We start from the raw sequence: 27,220 nt of genomic DNA, 5'->3' as shown, positions 1-27,220 counted from the left end.
GAGTGAGCAGCGTTTGGGGCTAACACATGTAAGTGTAACATGCCCATTCGGTTCAATTATTGTGTTCAATTTGCAGCTAGGATATAAAATCTCTCTCCAACAAAATCCCTCCAGTGTCACTGACGAAAGACACGGGCTGGCTGTCTGAAACGTCTGACCGTTTCCAAAATCGTATCTAATTGATTGGGTAACTGCTATTTGGCGAAATGGTACAACGTCTGGGGCTAACGCATGTAAGTGTAACATGCCCATGGGTACGGGGCTAACACATGTAAGTGTAACGTGCCCATTGGTACGTAGCTAACACATGTAAGTGTAACATGCCTATTGGGTTCAATTTAGTTCCCCATTAACAAGCCGCGAAGTACCGCCGGTTCTCCAGCGTTGTCTGCTGATGATTCCGTCTCAACTCACGTGGGACTTTTCGTCTCCTTCAGGATGTTCAGGATTCGATAAGATTGCAGAACTAGGCCGCCAACGAGACTTAGTGATTTGTGATCAATTTGCTGTGAGGACTGCCTTTGTTGTTTTTATTACTGAAATAGTCCGGCGAAATAGTATAAATGAATCGAGGACGACATAAGCACAAAAACGTGTTCTGCTTAATAATTTCTTAACTCTACCGATGTGGGATTAACTCCAAAAACAAGTCCTGTAAAATAAACTTTTATTAATGAATAATATGAAAACTAAAAAGGTAACATTTGCAAGCAAATAGGTAATGTTTACCTTCACATGGTCTAGCCTAACAAACTACTGCTCAGTTTGTTCTTTCTCAAACACATACATACATACATCTGATGACCAGCCCCTTTAGTTCTGTCCTACCACTTGCTACATGATGTAATCCAACACCACGAGGGGTCTGCGACTTAACCAGTAACCATGGTGACGGCCGTCTGGTCCAGGCCATTGACATTATTTGTCAGTGGATAAAGGGAAAGAAGAAATCTAAACTCAGCAAAAAAAAAAAAAAAACAACGACAAAATATTTCTCTATGTTTCTCTACCCTATTATATTTGATCGTTTGTTGCGTTTTTAACGACTTATTAAGAACTCTAACATAGACTACGGGCAGGAATTATCTTATCTACATCGTTGCCATGGTAACATTGATTGACTTAAAAGCATATAAAGCCCCCTTATGGTTAGCCTCAAAGCGGTGTATTGTATCCCCAGCGATGCTATCTGAATGGCACGCGACTTTCTAATGATTGCGCAACTCAAATCAGTAAAACCAGCAAAACAAACGTGGAAGCAAAAATACGTGGAAGTAATAATAAATACATAATAGCGTCTTTTCTGAAGATGTGGCGTAAGTGTGAACGGTTGGCTTGAGGTTGTCCTTCCCCACATACTCTAATGACTGTTTATTGATTCCAATTTCTTCAATCTCCAAACAAATTGCAGCGCTGTAGCGCGCTGAATTACGTATTCAGGCATTGAAGCAAACACTCAGGTCTTAGTTGTGACTGAAGAAATTATCGTACGTCGAAAATAACCAAATTCTCACAAAGTTGTATCTGTGGAGGAACGATAAAGCGTTGTAGAGGAAAACTGGCGGGAAAAACCCCAACAAACAATGATATTGAATTACCAGCATATAGCCAGGGGACCCTTTCTCCAGACGGTACCTAATTCCGAACCCGGCTGATATACAGCAATGCCTGATGAATCTCTTCAACTAAAGAAAAAACGCAGTTGTGACTGAAGACATTATAATACGTCAAATAACCCAATTCTAACAAAGTTGTATCTGGAGAAGGACGATAATGGTTTGTAGAGGAAAACTGGCGGGAAACAGTGATATTGAATTACCAGCATATAGCCTGGGGACCCTTACTCCAGACGATACCTAATTCGGAACGCGGATGATATACAGCAATGCCTGATGAACCTCTTCAACGAAAAAGAATGCGGAAGTAATAACGCAGTTGTGACTGAAGAATTTTCGGGACCGAAAAAAGCGGTCGTAATGGCCAGGTGGCCATGGTCGCTGAGAAGAGGTGGACGCTTGGGCAGGTTTGACTGTACGTCAAATACAACCCAATTCTCACAAAGTTGTACCTGGAGAACAACGATAAAGCGTTGTAAAGGAAAACTAGCGGTAAAAACAATGATATTGAATTACCAGTCTATAGCCGGGGGACCCTTTATCCAGACGGTACCTAATTCGGAACGGGGATGATATACAGCCATGCCTGATGAACCTTTTCAACGACAAAAAAGTGGAAGTTATGACACTCTAACACAGTTGTAACAGAAGAAATTATAATACGTCAAATATAATCCAATTCTCACAAAGTTGTATCTGGAGAAGAACGATAATGGTTTGTGTGGAGGGAAACTGTGACAAGCAATGATATTGAATTACCAGTCCGTAGCCTGGGGACCCTTACTCCAGACGGTACCTAATTCGGAACGCTGTTGATATACAGCAATGCCCGAGATAAGAAGGAAATGATCTCCAATACAGCAAAATGTCTTCCGTCTGCAGCGTACCGCCCGAAGAACGTACAACAAATCCTGTTTTATTGCAGACTGGCGCCACACAAATGGTCCTTTTTCCCGTTATCTATCAGGCCTGCGGGATGGGCCTGTCTGTGTCGCCCGAGGCAGGGGACAAAACAAAACTGGTACACTGAATAAAGAGACTCTTTTTACACAACCACAACTTTATTTCCACCGACGAGAAGCTCGCAGCAGAAGCCAAAACAGAACTCTGTCCAGGTACAGTCTGCCAGGAACTGGTCCGATAGATGTAATGCTTTACTATTATAGTTTTTCTGAAATACTGTATGTAATGTTGGTCACACATACAATAAAACTCCGTGGCAGAACACAAAGTAAAACTGTCTAGGTACAGTCTACATAGGGAGCCACGGGGTCTTTGGGGGCCTTGGCGTAATTCTTTATTGGGAATGGGGGGGTGTATTCGCGATTTTCCGGGAAAAGAAAATATTCCGGGAAAGGAATATATACCGGGAGGCTTGTACGGGCCCCCAGCACTGGTATACAGTGGAAGCCGCTTAATTGCACACCCCATTTGCCAGTGTATTTCGTGCAATCAACCGAATGGTGCAACAAAGCGAATTTATTAAGCCGAACCGTACCGCAATGGGATTTGGGGATTTCGTGCAATTAACAGAAGTATGCGATTATCCGGTGTGCAATTAACTGCCTTCTACGGTATATTCCTTTATTCCTATATTCCCGGTATATAAAATAAAGTCAAAGTCAAAGACCGAAGCGCGATGTGTTGAGCTATACGACGTCTATCCCTTGCATTCCTGTAGCTTGTACAATGACCTACTTTCGTTATTGGGTAAGTTTGTCCCTGCCGCCGCTATAAAGACCCGACGATGCCTATCTACTGTACGTCTAGTCAGCGGAACAACGGCTGATAGAAGAGAAGTAAAAGCTGCTCTTCAAATCGACCATCTGTGCAAAACGACCGCTTTTGGCGGTCCCACGCGTGGTCGATTTGAGCATGTTTGACCGTAGTTTATTGATCGATCTTCCCTTGTTGTTGCGGGCAGTGCCACTTCATATTGTTTTGGCATTATCATTAACTGAATAGACATATTAAATGTACACACTGTTTTCTTTTTATCCTTTTTAATGGCTGCTGCACACCTGTTTGATAAACGGGGGGGGGGGGCAACATTTTACTCTGAATTCAAAAGAACGCTAGTATTGTGAAAGGCAAAATTTTGTCGTCTCGCCACGGATTACGTGAATACAACGGCTTTTTCCCAACAAATCACGGGGAATAAAAATAAGCTGTGTTTGGTGGGCGGAATAGGGGCAAGTATAGCCTCCACCAGGCCTTCCTACGGGGGTGCGGGAATCATAGAATATGGAAAAAAAATTGGCTAGGAGAGTCAGTCCGCGCTTAGGTTCATGTTTCCCCTCTTGCCGGCCAACTCCTCTGGTGGCAAAACTCTCCTGGCAAATTATTTTCCCTCTAATAGCCAGCGTAGTAAGTCTGGTAGAGACTAGTGCAAGTAGGCTATCGTCTGATCCGTTTTTAATTGGGTTATAACAAAATAGAAAAAAAAGAAAACTAGGGAAGAGGGACAAGAGGTTTTCATTATTTGTCAACATTTTATAGAACATACAAGGGAAGAAGGAAAGACAAAAGGGATGTGTCAAGCTAATTGTCCTGACTGCCGTTTTTGTGAAGTCATAATGTAAAATGGTGTAGAAAACAGGTTTAAAATTCCCACCACGTGTCACGTCAATACGTGTTACATATGTGCTATATATATATGACAGGTAATGAAGCATTCAATGGCCTTGACGTTGTAAACAACAGCTTGCATATTACATGATTTGCATAATTGATGAGACAGAAATCTGGAAAATATTTCCCATGGGAGCCCAACACAACACAATAACAACATATCACGCAGGGGACGTTTTTATCAGCCCCGTTCTGTGTGTGACAATCTCAGCATGACGCTTAACAGACGCCTGTTTGTGGTGAGATTTGTTGACACGATCGGCCCGCCACATGTGACTTCTGGCATTAACTATGCGAACAAGGGGTTCTGTACGAACAACTATAAGGGTGTGCGTTTATGAAAGTAAGGCATCCAGGTAAACAATGTTCCAATGCAATTTAATCCCTAAAATTATATAAAAAAAGGAAATCAACTTCCGGACGTATCAGGTGACGTCTATCACTCTTCTTCTTTGTCACCAGAATGATGAGGCAGAACAATTCAACACAATACAACATAATTCACGCACGGGGACGTTTTTTATCACCCCCGTTCTGTGTGACATCCGGAGCTCACGCAGGGGAACATCTTTTTATTATTCCTATTCTGTGTGTGACAATCTCAGCATGACGCTTAACAGACGCCTGTTTCTGGTTAGATTTGTTGACACTATCGGCCCGCCATATGTGACTTGCGACATCAACTATGCAAACATTCATATTTCAGTACCCTACTTCCCCACATTCACTGACGAACAGAAAGCCACGATCCTCTTAAAATCGAGCAGAACAGACTTGTATTCGACTAGCCTCTTTTTACAATATTGTTTATCATTGTTCATTGTCACATCATGTATGACTCTTATGTTTCCACACTGTGCTTGCAATCAGCCCCCAGGCATCAACTTGCAAATAAACTACCCGTAATTTTATTTTTCTTCTTCTTCCGTTCCAAAACAAATGAGGTCATTGACCTGGGCCAGATGGCTGTCACCATGGTTACTGTGGTGTTTTACTACATTATGTAGCAAGTGGCAGGATACAGCTGGAGGGGCTGGTAACGATACATATCTGAATGTATTTGAGTAAGAATTACCTGAATAATAATTCTCAATGCTAGACCACGTGAAAGTAAACATTATGTCTTTACTTGCAAATGTTCCATTTCTATTCCAGTCATATCAATTTTCTTCAAGTTTATTTTGAAATTCGTAACTATAACTCAGTTTTCAGATTATAAAGCTTAGTCTTTTCGCTGAGTTGACATCTTGAATCTTCTTATCTATTTGTTCGCATAATCTTAAGAAAATGTGAGATAGTTCCTTATTGTATGTCTTATTTCTTTTTATCGATTTGTCGTAAGATTTGAGTCTATCTCGTTAGACAGCATGTACTGCCAGCGTGAAACTCGTGTTATGGGTTCTCCCATGTGTCACTAATGGAGATCAAAATAATCCAAACCAGAACCAGTTTCCTTACAGACATATCGATTTACATGAGAAGTAGATCAAAGGTGGATCTCACCAATCAGCATGCTCCGTTGAACAGCGACAAAACCGGTGCTCAGCCATCCAAGTGGAACTCTTGAAAAGCTGCATTGTGTTCCGTGGTGGATATCTGTATGTAAACTCCATCCTAGTGTTGTGCATATTTCCTCTTCCTCAATACAATATACAAGATGTGTAATGCCACTGTATGAATCAGCAGTAAAAGCTGTAATAGACTGTAAGCTATTTCAATTACGTTACTATATTTCTAGGAGGTCAACAAGAGAAGTACTTCACCAAGAATGCTTAGGCTAGCTTTCTTTGTCTTAAAAACAAGCTGAAATTTATCTGACGATGCACTTTGTTTTTATTCTAATATTTTAACGATGAAGAAACTTCTGTGCATGTTTTCCACCGTTTTCAAAGGAAAATTCTGGATGTGGAAAACTTAATACAGAACTGGTGATATTTTCCCGTTATATGATGATTGGTTTATTCAGGAAACATATACACTCTGTACAAGGCCTCGCAGGCAACCTCAGTTACCTGAATTATGCTTGTGCATATGTAACATGATCACACTTACACTTTTGAAAAAACAACATAATTTAAAAGCTTAATTACAGAATTAGTTTAAAACTCAGCATATAAATAGAATACAATTGCCTGATAGAATGGCACACAATAGTAATGTAGCTGTTCGAATGTCCAAATAGTCCATAGTCCATAACATTTAAGTGTTGTTCAGCAGCTACACCATGTACGGAATCGGGCTTCTTATATTCAGATTATTTACTCATTCACTCGTTCCTTCATTCATTTTTCATCCTCCAAACCTGAAATACAAACCGCTACGATCATGGTTGACTCTCCGCTAACGTCGCACAAGCTCGCTCATAATCAAATCTAACACGATTTTTTTTACCAACAGGAAAACTACGTCATCTGTGTTCAGCACAAGGTCCCGGAGTTCATACAGGATTCCGGTGCTGCATGTAAAGCAGAGTAAAGAGCCGCATGGAGCTGTAAGGTTCAGTGGGGGTGGTAACCACGAGTTTGTGCGAGCCTTAACGGATCAGGAGAGCTTTCCGTTTTCCGCGCGGAAGCTGTTCCATGATCTTGCATGTATGGAGAGAGCAGGGATGTCAGGGGAAAGCACTACTAAGTGCTTGGGTGAAAGATTTCCGACTGGATCACAATTTTGATCTTAAAATATGTTCTTTCGTAAATATGTTGTTGCATTGTTTATGTATGTGTACCCAGGCCTCTCTGATAATCAGTGCTCAGTCACTGGTAGAGTTACAGGCAACAGAAATGACATTGTGAAATTTATGTTGTTGTTCCAAAGAAAAGTGACCCCTAAAAGCTTATAGTTAATATGTGCGTAGGTCTCAAAATATTCTAGTATTTGCTGATACGAAATTCACTTGACTTTTCATTAAAGTAACCACGAATTATTTTGTAAATCATTATAAATGTATTACAATCATGAAAAAAAAAACTTATTCCCAACCTTACTAAGAGAAGATTTTAATAAAGCGATAAAAACGCAATACAGTATTGATCACCATTTCTCCAACAATTGTACGTGAATTTGGTACGCAAATTCCAGTTTCGTTCGTGATATTTGACCCTTGTTACAGATGCTATACAATGCCAGGAAAATTACAAATTTAGTGCACCAACATGCTTCCCAGTCCCATGCTTAGGTCTTACAAAAATATATTTGCTAACATGTAGAAAATAATGACAATGAAGTTTATTGCATATCCATGCCCCAATGTGGCTAAATGCAGCGTTTGATACAAAAAGTAGTAAACGCAATGTTATACATATGCTATAGTTTACATGCATCTTCTCTCTGCTTCAAACCAGCGTAGACGAACTTATAGAGATTTTCCAGTATATCGTGGTCAGATGATGACATGAGATATTTGAACATATCTTCCTTCGTTAGGTGTGCATATTTTGATCTACATGTGTAGCATTAACGAATGTATTGCACAGGTCCTTGTGCAGTGATATAGAAACGTATTCTTTTACCATTGTTATCTGGATGCACGGGTAGGTTTCCTTTTGTTAGTGTCTACAATGTAAGAATGCTTGGGTATTTTATTAGTCCATTAGCGGACATACAAAACTTTACAAATTGTACTCAGCTAATCTTCCTGGACATATGACATGTAAAAATATGAACATATATACAAGCATATATTAATAAGTTTATTGTAAATCCTTGCCCGAGGGCTAGTTGCAAGTGACAAAAGAAAATGACATACAAATAATGGTAAACACTAAAACAGTATAGTAAGCGACTACTCTAGTCTAACTGAAAGATGTAACGTATTGAGTTTGACTTCTTTTTCTGAGACAGTGGAAGACGAAAGATCCCACATAACACATACAAATACTTACAGTTATTTACAGTTCATCTAATCAAGTTGAATTTTTCATATGTCTAAGGAGCTCCTGCCTAAATCTTGCCCTACTAGCAGATTGTACATTGTTTGGCAAATCATTCCATGTAGATTTGGATCTACATAAGAAGCAGAACATACTTTTTATACCATTGATATCCCTGAGCATGATTTGCGGTATACACACACTAACATGTTGGTTTTTCAGTTTCAAGAAATAAAAACGTTTTCGACTAATTCTATGACCAAATACTGATTATCGATTCTACGTTTCTGTTATGCTGTAAGAAAAAAAGGGGGATTGTGTGTTGCAAATACTGTAAATGCAGAAACTTTTGCTGTGGTTTAATTTTCTAGGTTTTCATGGACGCCGTTTCACCACGAACTTAAAACCACTGCAAACATTATTCCATGGTAGTAAGAGACTACAGAGCATGGTGCTACCGCGTATTTAAAACCACCACGAAAAGTCCTTTTACCCGCTTCCGCAAATTAAATCCCCGTGAACTTAAATACATTTACAGTAAGTCACAGTGGTCACACCGGAGTTCTTATATGGATGGGTCCGATTTGTGTGTTGTCCTATTCCCACACTTCCCACACATGTAAACTCCAACCAGATCCACGGTGGCGTAATGTATTGTATCAAACTCCTTAGCCGGCTATACTCCTTGGCCAGCTTTGGTCTATCTTATGGCACCATAGGATCTGCTTGGAGATTACCACAAATTTAGGGTTTCTCACCAGTGTTTTGCTTGACGTCCATCCAAAAAGTATTTCTGCACTGCAGATATAGAATAGTCACTGATCACAGTCATTTATAGAGTATGAGTTTTGATATGTACAGACAATTCGTTCCTTGTAGCTGCCCTGTACCCACAATTATCACACTTGTAGGGTTTCTCCTGTGTATGTTCTATCATGTGATCATCTAAGTAAGATTTCCTTGTTGCAGAATAGTCACACTGGTCACACTTGTAGGGGTTTTCACCGTTGTGAGTTCTCATATGATTGGATAAGTAGGATTTTCTTGATGTAGAATAACTACAAATGCCACAATTAAACTTGAAGATTTTCTTTCCTGTGTGCATTATAGCATGGCGAGTCAAACTGCCTTTCTGTGCAGCAGAAAAGTCACACTGGTCACACGTGTAGGGTTTTCCTGCTGTATGAGCTCTCATATGATTGGATAAGTAAGATTTCCGTGTTGCAGAATAGTCACATTGGTCACACTTGTAGGGGTTTTCACCGTTGTGAGTTCTCATATGAGTCAAACTGCCTTTCTGTGCTGCAGAATAGTCACACTGGTCGGACGACGTGTAGGGTTTTTCACCGGTATGAGTTCGCAAATGTTGGGACAGGTCAGAATATTCAGCTGACCTATACCCACACTCCGCACACATGTAGGGTTTGTCAACAGAGTGTTTTGCTAGGTGATGTTGGTGTAAATGAGATTTCTGTGCTGCTGAATAATACAACTCCTCACACTTTTGCAGTTTTTCACCGGTATGAGTTTGCATATGTTCAGATAAGGTAGATTCCTGAGCTGCCCTGTACCCACACTCCCCACACATGTAGGGTTTCTCATTGGTGTGTTTGGCTAGATGTTTGTTCAAGTTGGATTTTACTGCAGCCGAATAGTCACACTGGTCACACTTGTACGGTTTTTCACCGGTATGAGTTCTCATATGTACAGACAAGTCAAACTTGTGAGCTGTCCTGTGCCCACACTCCCCACACATGTAGGGTTTGTCACCAGTGTGCTTTGTTAGGTGTTGGTGTAAATTGAACTTCTGTGCTGTAGCATAGTCACACTGGTCACACTTGTAGGGTTTCTCCCCTGTATGTGTTCTCATATGCCTGGAGAGGTGATACTTTTGAGCTGTCCTGTACCCACACTCCCCACACATGTAGGGTTTCTCCTGGGTATGTTCTGTGTGGGTTCTCATGTGTCTGCGCCAATTGCTGGGATACGGTGTTCTGAACCCACACTCCGCGCACATGTAGGGTTTTTCACCGGTGTGTTTTGCTAGATGTAGGTCCAAGTTGGACTTACATGTAGCAAAATAGTCACACTGGTCACACTTGTGGGTTTTGTCAGTATTGACTTCAGGCATGCCACTTTCCCCCCGTTCTATCTGTGATGACGAGCCAGTTTTCCTGACCTTCCCATCAAACGTTTCCTGGCATGAAGCTGGTTCTTCCCAGTCCTGCTGCCGGCCCGCGTCTGCTGTCTGGCCCTCCCTGCTGCTGGTCTCGTTCCCAGGATGGCTGGGGCATAGATCTTCAGTCTCCTTCCCAGGGTGGCCAGGGCCAAGATCTCCAGTCTCATTCCCAGGGTGGCCAGGATGCAGATTTTTTGTACTGGGATCAGCCATCGCTTTTCTGTTGTGGAATAAAAAATGACAGATGAAAAAAACCTTAACCTGACAAACGTGTTGTCTTAATGCCAAAATGGATGTCGTCAAACAGCACTTATTCAAGCTGGATGTGATTTTCGAAACGGCCAGATGTTTCAGGTAGCATCCACTACCTTTCGTCGGTGTCAGTTATTATGAAATGCTTCCTAAACATTTTACCATTTTGAAAATAATATCCAGTTGCTTGAGTAACCGCTATTTAGCGTGTTTTTAGATTTCTTGGAGGTAGCAGAACACAGTTTTAGGCCTGAGGGGAATTCTATAGTTAAGGGCCTCAAGATGACTGGCTTCGAGGTAGCAGAACACAGTATTTATCCGTGAATATAATGTGGTCTATGACGCGGATACATAAAGTAGTACAGATAAACTTGTTGAAGGAGAGGTAAAAAGCCTTATTTGAGTGGCAGCCAGATGTAACCTGTGCTACGTGGTCACGGAAGGTGTCGACTCTGACTCTGAGAGTGTATGGTTTGGATTGGATTGTGAAAGTTTTCTATTTCGTGTAGAAATGGGCCCCGCTATGCAACTGCCCTTCTAGTGCTCAGCCGGCTGCAGTTCTGTGACCTCCGCAGAGTGGTATTCCAAAGTGGGCATGAGAAGACGATACGCCAACAGGATTTTTTTGTTTTTTAATATTTTGTGGCTTGTACCCTGAACTTGAAATATCCGTTTTTGGTATTCAAAAAGTGCACCCTACTTTATTTTTTACGCGTTGAAGCCAGTCACCTTGAGGCCCTTAACTATAGAAATCCCCATAGCCCGAAAACTGTGTTCTGCTACCTTCAACGCATTCAGTTTATTGTTGTTTATCAAGAAACCATTTAGCCCTTACAGGCTAACATTCCAGGGTTCAAACAATCAATATGACTATAAACCAAACATTTAAAAAATACAACAATCAACAAACAAAGTATTTACAATAGGGCACAGTGTCTAGAGGTTAAAGGTCTAGATGACAATGTTTTTTTTGGGGGGGGGGGCAATGTAGTGACTTAATAAAAATATATAAAAAATAAAGTAGGATGCACTTTAGAAATACCAAAAACGGATCTGTTCGAGTTCAGGGTACAAGCCACAAAATATTGAAACACAACAAAATCTTGGGGTTGCGCATAAACTGTGTTCTGCTACCTTGGAAATGTCCGTGTGCAGAGCAATGCCCCCCTCCCCACCCCTCCTCAGGCGATCGCAAATTATACTTTATAGCTTTGAAATAGGGAGTTTCATTCACGACTTTTACAAAGACGAGGACTTCATGTGTCGGTTGACACTCTTACCTCGTCCGTGTTGTCTAGAAGTACCGCAAAAACCGCGTCTTTCTTTCGTACTGGTACAAAGGAATCACCGCAGTGCAGTCTTCACATCCGGGGTTGTGCGAAGGTGAAAGGTTAGAGGTCATGAAAACCTGTTTACCTCAGCTCATGACCTCAGTAACAGATCGCAGATTGACGGAGATGCGCTAGGAATAAATATGTAGTAAATTGCGATCTCGACGCTATTATATACTTACTTAACTTTATCAAAGTGTTTTTTTTTAGGTTGGGAATTAGTGTTGATCGTGATTGCAATACTTTGGTTTTACTCTTTCTGTTTCTCGAATTCAATATAATAGTATTTATGTCTGCGCACTTTTTAATATCCAGTATTAGCACTAACTTACGTTATATATGTCTATTCATGTTTAGACAAATATGTATCCACTATTAAATGGTCTACTGTTACATGAATTGTTGTATTCTATGATGTAATGCAGTAAGCAATTAGGATATGCAGCTGTATGCCGGGAGTTTTCTGTGAGTTTCAACAATAATCGGCTTTATGATTGAAACGTGTTTTTGTTCATAATCGCCTAGCAATCTGGAAGGACCTTCTATACCGGTTTCCTTTTTTTAGTATCTCAATCTCAATAAGGTACTGGACAAAGCCCTCAATTAGAGCATCACATCCAGGTGAGGTGCAGGTCCGTGCGGCCGGTGGCGTGAGGAAAACAATGTGAAAACATAACTTTTTAACCATTAATTTCTCTGAGCATGAACTGTGGGATACACTAACATTCATGTTAAGTTTTGAGGAATAGATGTTTTTGTTTTAGATTTGATATAAACGAGGACCATTGATTGATTCTACATTATTGTTATGCTGTAAAAATAAGGGAGGGATCTGCGTACTGAATCCACGTAAAATTGTTCCCTGAAGTAAATTCAATTACAATTTTTCCTTGAAGTGACAATTGCATATATACATGTATGAAAAATCATATTTTGTTACATTCTACATTCATGTTAATAAGAATTTAATCAAAGTGTCCAATGACACAAATGTTATCATCTAAGCTATCATATACCAAATACATTACTTAAACCAAGTTAGCTTTAAACGCTTCACACTCATCATAGTTTTTTTCCAGTTGGCTTTCTTACTTGGGTCATCAAAAATGGGATTTAAGTCAAGCGTAAAAAAGGATTTAAGTAAAGCGTGCAAATGACACACATCTACCATTGATCAGATAAGAGGTAACAAGTCTTTGCGAGAACAACAGAAGACTTTGGTCCGCGGCAAAAATGGACTTGCACTATGTCCTAATACCATGTATGATCAAACCAATCTTATTCATCATCTAAGCTATCATATAGCAAATACATTATTTCTACACATTCCTCATACATTAGTTCATCCAAAGGAGCTTCCTGCGCTTAAGAATAGTCGCACTGTTCACACTTATAGGGTTTTTATGCGGTGTGAGTTTTGATCTGTTCGGACAGCTCATCCTTTCCAGCTGCCCCGTCACTGGTCACACATGTACGGTTTCTCTTTTCATCTGAATGAGTTTTCATATGTCTGGATAAGTCGGACTTGATAGCTGTCCTGTATCCACACTCTCCACACTTGAAGGGTTTGTCTTCTGTATGAGTTTTCATGTGTCGGGATAAGGTAGACCTGCCAGCTGACCTGAACCCACACTCCCCACACATGTAGGGTTTCTCACCGGTGTGTTTTACTAGATGATTGTCCAAATTGGATTTCTGTGCAGCAGAATAGTCACACTGGTCACACTTGTAGGGTTTTTCTCCTGTGTGAGTTCTCATATGTTTCGATAGGGCTGACTTGTGAGTTGTTCTGTACCCACACTCCCCACAATTGTAGGGTTTCTCACCTGTGTGTTTTGTAAGATGATAGTCCAAATGGGATTTCTGTGCTGCAGAATAGTCACACTGGTCACACTTATAGGGTTTTTCTCCGGTATGAGTTCTCATATGTTTCGATAGGGCTGACTTGTGAGTTGTTCTGTACCCACACTCCCCACACATGTAGGGTTTGTCACCACTGTGTTTTGCTAGATGTTGGTCCAAAGAGGATTTGTGTGCTGCAGAATAATCACACTGGTCACATTTATAGGGTCTTTCTCCGGTATGACTTCTCATGTGGATAGATAAGGTAGATTTCTGATTTGTCCTGTACCCACACTCCCCACACATGTAGGGTTTCTCACCGGTGTGTTTCTCTACATGTTGGTATAAAGTGGATTTCCTTGTTGCAGAATAGTCACACTGGTCACACTTGAAGGGTTTTTCTCCAGTATGAGTTTTCATATGCCTGGATAAGTTAGACTTGTGAGCCGCCCTGTACCCACACTCATCACACATGTAGGGCTTTTCACCTGTGTGTCTGGCTAGATGTAGGTCCAAATGGGACTTCCGTGCAGCAGAATAGTCACACTGGTCACACTTGTAGGGTTTGTCTCCAGTGTGTCTTGCCAGATGAATGTCGAAACTGGATTTTTGTGTAGTAGAATAGTCACAATGGTCACACTTGTAAAGTTTCTCTCCTGTATGACGCTTCACATGAAAGGATAAGGCAGATTTTCGTGCTGCAGAATAGTTACATTGGTCACACTTGTAGAGTTTTCCCCCTGTATGGGTCTTCATATGTCGGGATAAGTTAGCCCTTAGAGCTGTCCTGTACCCGCACTCCCCACACATGTAGGGCTTTTGACCAGTGTGTTTTGTTATGTGGTCATCCAAAGTGGATTTCTCTGCTGCAGAATAGTCACACTGGTCACACCTGTAGGGCTTTTCTCCAGTATGTGTTCTCATATGTCTTAATAAGGTAGATTTCCAAGCTGTCCTGAGCCCGCACTCCCCACACATATAAGGTTTCTCACCGGTGTGTTTTGTTAGATGTTGGACCAAAGCAAATTTTTCTGCAGCAGAATAGTCACACTGGTCACACTTGTAGGATTTTTCTCTGGTATGAGTTCTCATATGCCGGGATAAGGTAGACCTGTCAGCTGTCCTGTACCCACACTCCCCACACAAGTAGGGTTTCTCTCCGGTGTGTTTTGCTAGGCGGTGTTTGTATAAACTGGATTTATGTGCTGCAGAATAGTCACACTGGTCACACTTATAGGGTTTTACACCTGTGTGCATTCTCATATGTACGGTTAAGTTAATCTTCTGAGCTGCCCGGTACCCACACTCCCCACACATGTAGGGTTTCTCACCGGTGTGTTTGGTCACATGCTTGTCCAAATGGGATTTCCATGCTGCCGCATAGTCACACTGGTCACACTTGTAGGGTTTTTCTCCTTCAGTCTCGTTCCCAGGGTGGCCAGTGCACAAACCATCAGTCTCGTTCCCAGGGTGGCCTGGACCTCCAGTCTCGTTCCCCGAGTAGCCAGTGCACAAACCTCCAGTAGAACCTCCACAGCTGGGACTGGCCATTTCTTTTCTGTTGAAGGACAACAAATGATAGAAGGAAAATAGTATCTAATAGTATATAAAACTTTTCACAGAAGTCAGACGCATATGAGTTAATTCGTCAAACTCAAAGGGTAAGGCCCACAAAAAGTAAACAAAACCCGTCTGGACAGCAAGTATACAAAAGCAACGGGTTCCGCACTGGTGTTCCAGTGCTGAATCAATATGGGTCAAATCGGCCTTAGCACTGGTTTTCCAGTGCTGAAGAAACGTCAGCACTGGTTTTCCAGTGCTGAACGGCCTTGTTACAGTGCTGAACTTCTCCGAGCACTGGTTTTCCACTGCTGAACTGCCGTCAGCACTCGGGTACCAGTGCTGATTTCGCGGCGGAGAGGCGGCGAGCCAGTTCAAAGATCATTCAGCACTGGTTACCCAGTGCTGAAACCGCCGTCAGCACTGGAACCGAGTGCTGATATACAAAAGTAACGGGTTCTGCACTGGATTTACCAGTGCTCGGAAACTTTTCAGCACTTGAAGACCAGTGCTGAACGTAATATACGTGTAGCATGCGTCTGCACGGCTGTCTGAGTTATTTCCTTTAGACTTAGATATATCTGTGCGTGTTATTTAATCTCCAAGCAGATCTTGCGTGGCACTAGCTTTTACTAGCTTTAGACTAGAGTAGACACTTGTGATATTGTTTTTACACTGTTTGAATTTCTTATGTTACCTGCAATTAGCCCACGGGCAAGAATTTGCAATACACTTTATATTTATAATCAATATTAGAGCCCCTTGATACTTTGTTTGGCGGAGATTGACATTACACATGACATTGACAACAACAGCTTTATTTCATCAAAGAATTAAAAAAGCCATGACTTTGTGATTTTATTGAATTGTGTGAATGTGATAGATATAGCCCTTTCAGCTTGTTTGTAGTCTCGGTTTCCAGTGCTGATAGGAGGGCTTCCAGTGCTGACGCCGGCTCAGCACTGGGCTTCCAGTGCTGACGACCACTTCAGCACTGGTGTTCCAGTGCTGCAAAACTACAGAGGTCAGGGGTAAATTTCTCATCACTCGGTATCCAGTGATGAAGTCGCGTTGTCACTCGCTTACTAGTACCAGTGGGGAATATTTATCGTCACTAGTTTTCCAGTGAAGAGAAACTTCATCACTGGTTTACCGGAATCAGCACTGGAAACCATAAAGTTGAACAAGCAAAGATGGATAAAGATACACTTCCGGGCCAGACAAAGAACAGAGGCCATGAACTGATTAAAAACATACACTGAGTAGGCAACCTTCGGGTAGAGCGGACCAAACTTAACAGTAACACGGCTATGGCGACAAGTGTTTTTGTTGCATATCAAATTCAGCACTGGAACGTTCCAGTGCTATTAGGACGTGGTCACTGGAAGCCCAGTGCCGAAATAATTTCATCACTCGGTGTCCAGTGACGAAGAGTCGCTGATCACTGGAAAACCCAGTGAGGAACCGGTGACCTCGATGGTTCCGCACTCGGTGCCCAGTGACGAATGACGTTCATCACTGGGTCCCGAGTGCCGAGTGGAGTTCATCACTGGGTCCCGAGTGACGAGCGGAGTACATCACTGGAAACCGAGTAACGAGACAAGGTTCATCACTGGAATTCCAGTGACGAGAGAGCTTCATCACTGGAACAAAGCAATTCATCACTGGGAAACCAGTGACAAACTTTCTTCGTTACTGGGCATCCAGTGACGACGCCATTTTGAATGTATGTGCGTCACTGGAAGCCCAGTGAGGAACCCGTGACCCGCGTAGCCTTGCTCCAGTGCTGATAGAGGAGACCGTTACTTTTGTATATTTGCGTCTGGACGTTGTTATGCAAATGGCAAAAATGGTCAAGACAAGGAATATTTACTTTTTGTGGGCCTGATATATCACCCAGAATTCTTGTTGCCGCACATGACCAAAATGCAGTGTCTTATGCAACGACCTACCACTCATTGAACTTCAAGTTATTCCATAGTCTAGTTGTGAAGATTGATCTTTTCTATTTCATTGGAGAAGAAAAAACTGAGCAAGAACAACAAGTTTCCCTTCTGTGACAGAACGTGCTATGTCTGCCCACGGAGCTCTGCCCCCCTCCCCACCCATCCGCAGACGATCGCAAATTATATCTTCTAGATAGATAAAATGTGTTTATTTAGGACTCTTTAAACAAAAACAAAGACTTCATAAGGCGGTTGACATTCTTACCTCGTCCGTGTTGTCTAGCAGTATCGTAAAAATCGCGTCTTTTAAACAGGAAAAAACACTGCACTCACCAAATGTACATCCGGGGTCGTGCGAAGGTGAAAGGTCAGAGGTCATAAAATCCTGATTACCTCAGCTCGTGACCTCAGTAACAGATCGCAGATGGACGGAGTTGTGCCAGGAATAAATGTGTAGTAAAATTGCGATCTCAACGCTATTATATACTTACTTCGCATTATCAAAGTCTTTTTTAAAGGTTGGGAATTAGTGTTAATCGTGATTGCAATACACTTATTATATCTCTGCTGTTACTTATTCACAGTTCACATATTTAATATATGCAAATGTTAATTCAAGAAACAATTGTACGTGAATTCGGAACGCAAATCCCTCCCTTATTTCTACAGTATAATAATAATGTAGAATCAATCAAAGGTACTCGTTTATATCAAATCTATAACAAAAATTTATTCCTCAAAACTGAACATGAATGTTGGTGTATCCCACAATTCGTGCTCAGAGAAATTAATGGTTAAAAAGTATGTTTTCACATTTAAATACAAAAGGAAACCGGTATCGAAGGTCCTCCCAGATTGCTGACCGATTATAATATAATTATTATAATGAACAAAATTGTTACATGTTTCAATCACAAAGCTGATTACTGTTAAAAGTCACAGAAAACTCCCCACATACAGCTGCATATGCTTATTGCTCACTACATTACATCATAGAATACAACAATTCATGTAACAGCAGACCATTTAATAGTGGATACACTATTAATTCACTATTAGTCCAAAGTTTAATATATATTTATAACGTGAGTTAGTGCTAATACTGGATATCAAATAGAGCGCAAAGACGCAAACGTAAAAAAAATGATAATTCTTTACATTCTACATTCATGTTAATAAGGATTTAAGCAAAGTGACCAATGACAAATAATGTTATCATATAAGCTATCATATACCAAATGCATTACATAAACCAAGTAAGTTTTGTATGCTTTACACTCATCACTCATCGCCGAGTCCATTTGATCTTGAATTGATCCTCCGCCAGGATGTGAAGAAGAAGAACACCCATCATACATGTGGGATTCCTTTCCAGTTGGCTTTCTCACGTGGTCATCGAAAATGGGATTTAAGTCAAGCGTAAAAAAAGATTTTAAGTAAAGCGTGCAAAGACACACATCTACCCTAAGCTTAGAGGGGACAATTCTTCGCGAGAACAACAGAAGGCTTTCCTCCAAGGCAAAATCGGACTTACGCTATGTCCTAAAGCATGTATGAACAAAAATTATCATCTAAGCTACCACATATCAATTACATTACTCAAATCAAGTAAGTTTTATATGCTTTGCACTCTTCAATTGTTTTTTCTTATATAGTTATGTAAAAAAATGGAATTCGGTGCTGCTGTGCAGACTAGTCCACTGGTCACAGGCATTTATCCGGTGTGAGTTTTGATATGTACAGATATTTCGTTTCTTGTAGCTGCCCTGTACTCGCATTTATCACACATGTAGGGTTTCTCCTGTGTATGCTCTATCAGGTGATCATCTAAGGAAGATTTCCTTGTTGCAGAATAGTCACACTGGTCACATTTGTAGGGTTTTTCTCCTGTGTGAGTTTTCATGTGTTGGGATAAGTATGACTTTCTACTTGTCCTGTACCCACACTCCCCACACATGTAGGGTTTGTCACCGGTGTGTTTTGTTAGATGTTGGTCCAAATGGGATTTCTGTGCAGCAGAATAGTCACACTGGTCACACTTGTAAGGTTTTTCACCGGTATGGATTCTCATATGTTTGGATAAGTCAGACTTGCGAGCTGTCCTGAACCCACACTCCCCACACATGTAGGGTTTTTCACCGGTGTGTTTTATCATGTGGTCATCCAAAGTTGATTTCCGTGCAGCAGAATAGTCACACTGGTCACATTTGTAGGGTTTTTCACTGGTATGAGTTCTCATATGTCTGGATAAGTCATCCTTGCGAGCTGTCCTGTACCCACATTCCCCACACATGTAGGGTTTATCACCGGTGTGTTTTGCTAGATGAATGTCCAAATGGGATTTCCTTGCAGCAGAATAGTCACACTGGTCACACATGTAGGGCTTATCACCGGTGTGTTTTGCTACATGCTTGTCCAAAGTGGATTTCTGTGCAGCAGAATAGTCACAATGGTCACACTTGTAGGGTTTTTCACCGGTATGAGTTCTCATATGTCTGGATGAGTCAGCTTTTGTAGCTGTCCTGTACCCACACTCCCCACACATGTAGGGTTTGTCACCAGTGTGGTTTCTTACATGTTGGTCCAAATTGTACTTCCATGCAGTAGAATAGTCGCACTGGTCACACTTGTAGGGTTTTTTACCTGCATGAATTCTAACATGTCTGGATAGCTCTGTCTTCACTGCTGTCCTGAAAACGCACTCCCCACACATGAAGGGTTTCTCCCCACTGTGTTTTGCTAGATGATGTTGGTTTAAAGTGTATTTCTGTGCTGCAGAGTAATTGCATTCCTCACACTTGTAGGGCTTTTCTCCTGTGTGTGTTCTCATGTGTTTCGATAAGTGCTGTTTCCGAGTTGTCCAGTACCCACACTCCCCACACATGTAGGGTTTATCACCAGTGTGTTTGGCTACATGGCTGTCCAAACTGCATCTTTGTGCAGCAGAATAGTCACACTGGTCACATTTGAAGGGTTTGTCACCGGTATGAGTTCTCATATGAGTGGATAAGGTAGATTTCAGAGATGTCCTGTACCCACACTCCCCACACATGTAGGGTTTCTCACCAGTGTGTTTTGCTAGATGTCGGTCCAAGTTGGACTTCCATGTAGCAGAATATTCACAATGATCACACTTGTAGGGTTTTTCTTTTGTGTGAGTTTTCATGTGTTGGCGCAAGGCAGTAGGAGAACCTACTCTGAGCCCACACTCTTTACACATGTAGGATTTCTCAGCACTGATGTCAGGCTTCAGGATTTCCCTCCGTTCCAGCTGTGATGACGAGCCAGTTTTCTTCACCTTCCAATAAAACGTTTCCTGGCACGAATCTTCCCCTCCCCTGTCCCGCTGTCCGCCCGCGTCTGTTGTCTTGGTTTCAAGTACAGCTTCGTCAGGATCCTCTGTTTGTAAACATGGAGACATGGAATCAGTCTTCTCAACCTTCACATCAAAAGTTCCCACGCATGGAGCTTTGTCTTCTCTGCCATGCTGTCCGGTTATGTCTGCTGTATGGATGAAGTAATGAATGAACGAATTTGTCATAGAAGCTCATCTGTGTTAGTAGTAATCATAGTAAAATGCTTAACTCTCTTCCAACACTAGGGTATACATGAATGAAACTCTAAACGACCACTGTCGCATTCTTTAGGATCAATACTGACGACCAAACGTTAACTTGCGAGAGTGACAGACACGTCATTGCTGACGTCACGTATCCGCAAGATCACATGTTAGTGAGACCACGTGTCTGTAACTCTCGCGAGTTTACGTTCTGAAGTGATTTGTCATCAGTATTGACCCTAAAGAGGCCCACAGTGATCGTTATGAATTTGATCACCTTTGTGATGGAAGAAAGAATGAATTTATTCAGTCACTGCAAACACAACATATAGTAGCAGCCTGTACTGACCAAAACGCAGTGTGATTTATTTTGTCAAAAAAGCATTCTACGTAAGCTAAACATTAAAAACCTTACAAAACTCACTTTAAACACTTGTACTGATCTATCTGCTTTTAGTAACACAATTTTGATGAGTACTGTAAGTGAAGCAGGTAAGGCCTATATCTAGCAGTTCTACATTTGCATGGCGTTATCTGATATCAACACCTAAGATTTTTGCCACGGAAACGCGTGTGGTTTTGCAGCAGCCAATTCGAGAAAATCGTGCTTACCGGTAGTCTTTTCCTCCCTGCTGTATGTCTCGTTCCCAGGGTGGCCAGGGCACAAACTTTCAGTCTCGTTCCCAGGGTGGCCAGGATGCAGAACTTCAGTCTTGTTCCCAGAATGTCCAGGACACAGATCTTCAGTAGGACTTCCACAATTGGCCATCTCTGTTATGCTGAGGGACAAAAAATGGCAGAAGGAAAATGAAATTTTATCTCAGGCACTACTAGTTCGGTAAAACTGTTTTCCTTAACATTCTGTATGCTGTTTTGTATTTAACATATCGTAACTAATTATTCTTACTCAGGAATAAGTCAATAAGTCTTATTTTGCAGTTGTTACAGGAACAGGGATTAGTTACTTAGGGTTAGCATTATGTGTTGTTGTGCGTCTATTTCACCGCCAGCCATGGGCAAAATTTGACCTCTGAACTTTATAGGCTACTGCAGGTCAGCCCTCTTGAATCTGAATCGGTGGCAAATTCGATAATTACCATAGCTTCCATGTAGTTAGAGAACGCGCCTTGTAGTTGTACATATTTCTATTTTCATCTTCCTCTATCTAAGTTATCTTCCCCTGGCTGCAACTGTTCTCTTCTCTTCTTCTCTTCTCTTCCCGTTGATGCCCACAATCTTGTCGAAGATTATACTGGCATGTTTGGGGGTGGTGACGCACGCACTTTTAGACGTAATCCGATACTCGTTAGTCCATTAACAGTCCATGGTCGATACCCTTGAATCCGTCAGTTGTCTATGTAGGCTGTTATAGAGCAGAGGCCCGAGACACAAACGTGTCTACTGTGGCGGCCTCGACTGTCACTGCTGGTAAGCTATTCCAGTCCTTGTTACGATATCCACTGCTCGTTCTTCCAGTGGTATGCTGTATACTTGACAGATTTTACCCGCTTCATTTAGTAACTGGTGTCTCATTCTGTCCTGTAGTTCACAGTAGTACAGATAACGGTCTGTGTTTGATTTGATTTTGTGTTTCCGCTTGTCTTGTTACATTATATGTAAACTGCTACGTTCTTGAACATCTGTGCACAGGGCATAATTTGCCCCCCTCCCACCCAGCCACCGACCCACCCAGTATTGTGCAGTATCGTGCAGTAAAGACGTTTTCAATCATGAACGTTTTCATATCAAATGCAATTAGACACTAAAACGGGGACTCCATAACTCGGTTGACACTCTTACCTCGTCCGTGTTGTCTGGAAGTACCGTAAAAATCGCGTCAATCGTGCTAGAAAAAAGGAACAAACACTACGGTACTCACATCCGGTTTTGCGAAAGTCAAAGGTCAGAGGTCATAAAAACCTGATTACCTCAGCTCGTGACCTCAGTAACACATCGCAGATTGACGGAGTTGCGCTAGGAGTAATATGTGGTAAAATTGCGATCTCAGTGCTATCATATACTTACTTTGCATTATCAAAGTCTTTTTTTTTGGGTTGGGAAGTAGGGTTATTCGTGATTGCAATACACTGATTTTACCCTTTCTGTTACATCAGTTCACGTATACAATATATGCAATTGTCACTTCAAGGAAAAATTGTACGTAAAATCAGTGCGCAAATCCCTCCCTTATTTTTACAGTAAAACAATAAATTAAATGTAGAATCAAAGGTACTCGTTTATATCAAATCTATAATAAGAACATTTATTCCTCAAAACTGAACATGACTGTTAGTGTATCCCACAATTCGCGCTCAGAGAAATTAATGGTTAAAAACTGTTTTCAAATTGTTAATACTAACAAAAGGAAACCGGTATCGCAGGTCCTCCCGGATTGCTGAGCGATTATGAACAAAATTGTTACACGTTTCAATCATAAAGACGAGTACTGTTAAAAATCACAAAAAACTCTCCACATACAGCTGTATATACTTATTGCGTAGTACATTACATCATAGAATGCAACAATTCATGTAACACTAGACAATTTTCTAGTGGATGCATATTTGTCCAAACATTAATAGACATACATAACGTAAGTTAGTGCTAATACTGGATATCAAATAGTGCGCAAAGACGCAAACGTAAAAAATGATAAATTGTTACATTCTACATTCATGTTAATAAGGATTTAAGGAAAGTGTCCAAAGACAAACAAATCTTTTCATCTAAGTAACCTATCATATATCAAATACATTACTCAAACCAAGTTCGTTCTCTTCGCTTCACACTCATCATACATGTAGGATTTTCCATGTTGCAGTTGTCTTTCTCAAACTGGATTGTGTGCTGCAGAATAGTCACACTGGTCTCACTTGAAGGGTTTTTATGCGGCATGAGTTTTGACAGTTCATTCTTTGTAGCTGCCTATAGTAGCTGCCCTGTACCCGCATTTGTCACATGAAAGGTTTCTCCACTGTATGTTCTCTCAGGTGGTCATGTAAGGAATATTTCCTTGCCGTAGAATAAACACAACAATTAAACTTGACTACTTTCTTTACTGTGTGCGTTGATGAATGACGGGTCAAACTGCCTTTCTATGCTACAGAATAGTCACATTGGTCACACTTTCTTTGCTGTGTGAGTTCTCATATGTCGGGATAACTGAGACTTCAGATTGTCCTGAACCCACACTCCCCACACATGTAGGCTTTGTCACCAGTGTGTTTGGCTAGATGATGGTCCAAACTGTTTTTGTGTGCAGCAGAATAATCACACTGGTCACATTTGTAGGGTTTTTCACCGGTATGAGTTCTCATATGTTGGGATAAGTTAGATTTTTGAGCTGTCCTGTACCCACACTCCCCACACATGTAGGGGTTATCACCGGTGTGCTTTGTTAGATGCTGGTCCAGATTAGATTTCTGTGCTGCAGAATAGTCACACTGGTCACACTTGTAGGGTTTTTCACCAGTATGAGTTCTCATATGTTCAGATAAGGTATCTTTCCGAGCTGTCCTGTACCCACATTCCCCACACATGTAGGGCTTATCACCGGTGTGCTTTGTTAGATGTAGGTCCAAAGAAGATTTCCATGCTGCAGAATAGTCACACTGGTCACACTTGTAGGGTTTCTCACCTGTATGGTTTCTCATATGTTTGGATAGGTCTGACTTGTATGCTGTTTTGTACCCACACTCCTTACACTTGTAGGGTTTCTCACCTGTATGGGTTATAATGTGTTTAGATAAGGTAGATTTCTGAGCTGTCCTGAACCCACACTCCCCACACATGTAGGGTTTCTCACCGGTGTGTTTTCTTAGGTGTACGTCCAAAGGAGTTTTCTGTGCTGCAGAATAGTCACACAGGTGACACTTGTAGGGTTTCTCTCCTGTGTGAGTTCTCATATGTCGGGATAAGGTAGATTTCAGAGTTGTACTGAACCCACACTCCCCACACATGTAGGGTTTCTCACCGGTGTGTTTTGTTAGATGTAGGTCCAAAGAAGACTTCTGTGTTGCAGAATAGTCACACTGGTCACACTTGTAGGGTTTCTCACCCGTATGAGTTCTCATGTGTTTAGATAAGGTATAATTCTGTGCTGTCCTGTACCCACACTCTTCACACTTGTAGGGCTTTTCTCCAGTATGAGTTCTCATATGTTTTGATAATGTAATTTTCTGAGTAGTCCTGTATCCACACTCCCCACACATATAAGGTTTCTCACCGGTGTGTTTTGTTAGATGTAGGTCCAACGAAGATTTCTGTGCTGCAGAATAGTCACACTGGTCGCATTTGTAGGGTTTTTCTCCTGTGTGGGTTCTCATGTGTTGCCGCAGGGCGCTAGGATAACGTACTCGGTATCCACACTCCCCACACATGTAGGGTTTCTCAGTACTGACTTCAGGCAGGTTTCTCCCCTGTTTTAGCTGTGATGACGAGCCAGTTTTCTTCACCTCCCAATAAAACGTTTCCTCGCCCGAATCTCGCCCTCCCCTGTCCCGCTGTCCGCCCGTGTCTGTTGTCTTCTTTTGAAGTACAGCTTCGTCAGGATCGTCTGTTTGTAAACATGGGGACAAGGAATCAGTCTTCTCAACCTTCACATCAAAAGTTCCCGCGCATGAAGCTTTGTCTTCTCTGCCATGCTGTCCGGTAATGTCTGTTGGATGGATGAATGAATGAATTCATTAAGTCATTGCAAACTCAGCATAAAGTAGCAGACTTCATTGACCAAAATTCAACATGATTTGCAATTTGAATGTAAAAACAATTATAGATACACGCATCAGCAAAACAAACCTTAGAAAACTCAGTTTTAACATATATGTGTGCTGGTCCAAATGATAATTGGCCGTGCTAAAGGTTCGTTCACTGCGGTACAGTTGTGTTAATTTCGCTGATTTTCTCCTGCACTCACACTGACTTGCGGCAACGTTGCGTTTCTAATTGTGTTATTGGAAATTGCAGCATTGTCATTTTATGAAAAATCATTGCAAAAATGATGAAGATGCCCCAAAATGAGATACGTAATGAAAGGATTTCCCATATGACAATGAATTATATGTTACAAATGCTGTAAATAACATTGAAAGACTTTTACAGTCAAAGAAATTACCCAAAAGAACGGACACAAACTGTATACCAGATTTGACTCGATCGATTATGTGTTTTGCACCAAGTATGTGTAATGATGTATGTTTATATGTACTGTATTCAACAATTTTCAAATTTCTCATTTAGGAAAATGTTTTATATTTTTATATGTTGTTATGTGACATGGAGTATTTTATTGTCTGTGGATGGCTTGCCAAAACATTTATGCCTAAGTCTATCATATCTGTGAAAATGTGGAAAAAATATGGCTTTATGGGTCCGAATAACTGCAAGTTTGTTGTTCTATAGGCAGTGAAGGTACATCTGTGTTATCGAACCCCGCAGTGCCACAAGCGTGCCCCAAGTGCAGTGAGAGGGTACCATAAGTTTTTTGTCGAGTTAAGGTAAACAGTGTACTCTTTCTATATACAAAAATAATGCAGCAGTTCTACTTGTCTGGTCCCTCCTAGTGTGTGTTTTGCTCCCAGGTGGCTAGGGCACAAACCTTTAGTCTCGTTCCTATGGTGGCCAGGACGCAGGTCTTCAGTCTCGTTCCCATGGTGGCCAGGACGCAGGTCTTCAGTCTCGTTCCCAGGACGGCCAAGGCCCAAACCTACAGTCTCGTTCCCAGGGTGGCCTGGATGCAGACCTACAGTCTCGTTCCCAGGGTGGCCTGGATGCAGACCTACAGTCTCGTTCCCAGGGTGGCCTGGATGCAGACCTACAGTCTCGTTCCCAGGGTGGCCAGGACGCAGGTCTTCAGTCTCGTTCCCAGGGTGGCCTGGATGCAGACCTACAGTCTCGTTCCCAGGGTGGCCAGGACGCAGGTCTTCAGTCTCGTTCCCAGGGTGGCCAGGACGCAGGTCTTCAGTCTCGTTCCCAGGGTGGCTAGGACGCAGATCTTCAGTCTCGTTCCCAGGGTGGCCTGGATGCAGACCTACAGTCTCGTTCCCAGGGTGGCCAAGACGCAAACCGTCAGTAGAACCTCTACAACTGGGATCGGCCATCTCTTTTCTGTTGTGGGAAACAAATGGCAGAAGGAAAAAGACGATGCAAATTACTGTTATGTTGTCAATATACTATACCCAGTCCACATATGTACTGTACAATCCCCATGATTTAACCAGTAATCTGGCCACTATACTAACATCTGTTTTGAATAAAAGTTACTCTGGCATCTAGACCCATGATGGGTTGTAGACACTTCCCCAGTAACATGATGGTGTGTTGAGAGTTTTTTTCTGGTGTGACTAAGTTGCCTATGTTAATGTCACTACTACAGGCTCCTACTTCCACTGTGGGAAGGGTGATACATTTAGACTTTTGTATAGTCTAAATAGTAAC

General features: G+C 41.7%; 3 protein-coding genes across 3 annotated transcripts; all 3 read right to left on the bottom strand.

The window, feature by feature from the left end:
* Positions 1-8,936: 8,936 nt before the first annotated feature.
* Positions 8,937-11,931, bottom strand: LOC118408902 (zinc finger protein 501-like). The gene is made up of 2 exons (XM_035809761.1): positions 11,828-11,931; positions 8,937-10,515 (listed from the first exon to the last, which is right to left on the bottom strand). Exon 2 carries the CDS (start codon positions 10,506-10,508, stop codon positions 8,949-8,951), a length of 1,560 nt encoding a protein of 519 aa, XP_035665654.1. The 5' UTR covers positions 10,509-10,515; positions 11,828-11,931; the 3' UTR covers positions 8,937-8,948.
* Positions 11,932-12,789: 858 nt separating this feature from the next.
* Positions 12,790-22,617, bottom strand: LOC118408901 (gastrula zinc finger protein XlCGF57.1-like). Its single transcript, XM_035809759.1, has 2 exons — positions 22,586-22,617; positions 12,790-15,278 (listed from the first exon to the last, which is right to left on the bottom strand). The coding sequence occupies exon 2, from the start codon at positions 15,269-15,271 to the stop codon at positions 13,280-13,282; it is 1,992 nt and encodes a 663-aa protein (XP_035665652.1). The 5' UTR covers positions 15,272-15,278; positions 22,586-22,617; the 3' UTR covers positions 12,790-13,279.
* Positions 22,618-24,199: 1,582 nt separating this feature from the next.
* On the bottom strand, positions 24,200-26,883 carry LOC118408896 (sporozoite surface protein 2-like). The gene is made up of 5 exons (XM_035809756.1): positions 26,382-26,883; positions 25,141-25,340; positions 24,759-24,816; positions 24,458-24,506; positions 24,200-24,212 (listed from the first exon to the last, which is right to left on the bottom strand). The coding sequence occupies exons 1-5, from the start codon at positions 26,881-26,883 to the stop codon at positions 24,200-24,202; spliced, it is 822 nt and encodes a 273-aa protein (XP_035665649.1).
* Between the last annotated feature and the right edge of the window lie 337 nt (positions 26,884-27,220).

Source organism: Branchiostoma floridae, unplaced genomic scaffold (genome assembly GCF_000003815.2).
Source record: "Branchiostoma floridae strain S238N-H82 unplaced genomic scaffold, Bfl_VNyyK Sc7u5tJ_490, whole genome shotgun sequence".
Taxonomy (NCBI): Eukaryota; Metazoa; Chordata; class Leptocardii; order Amphioxiformes; family Branchiostomatidae; genus Branchiostoma; species Branchiostoma floridae.
Note: the sequence above shows the minus strand (reverse complement) of the source record. Positions and strands in the feature narration are given on the sequence as shown.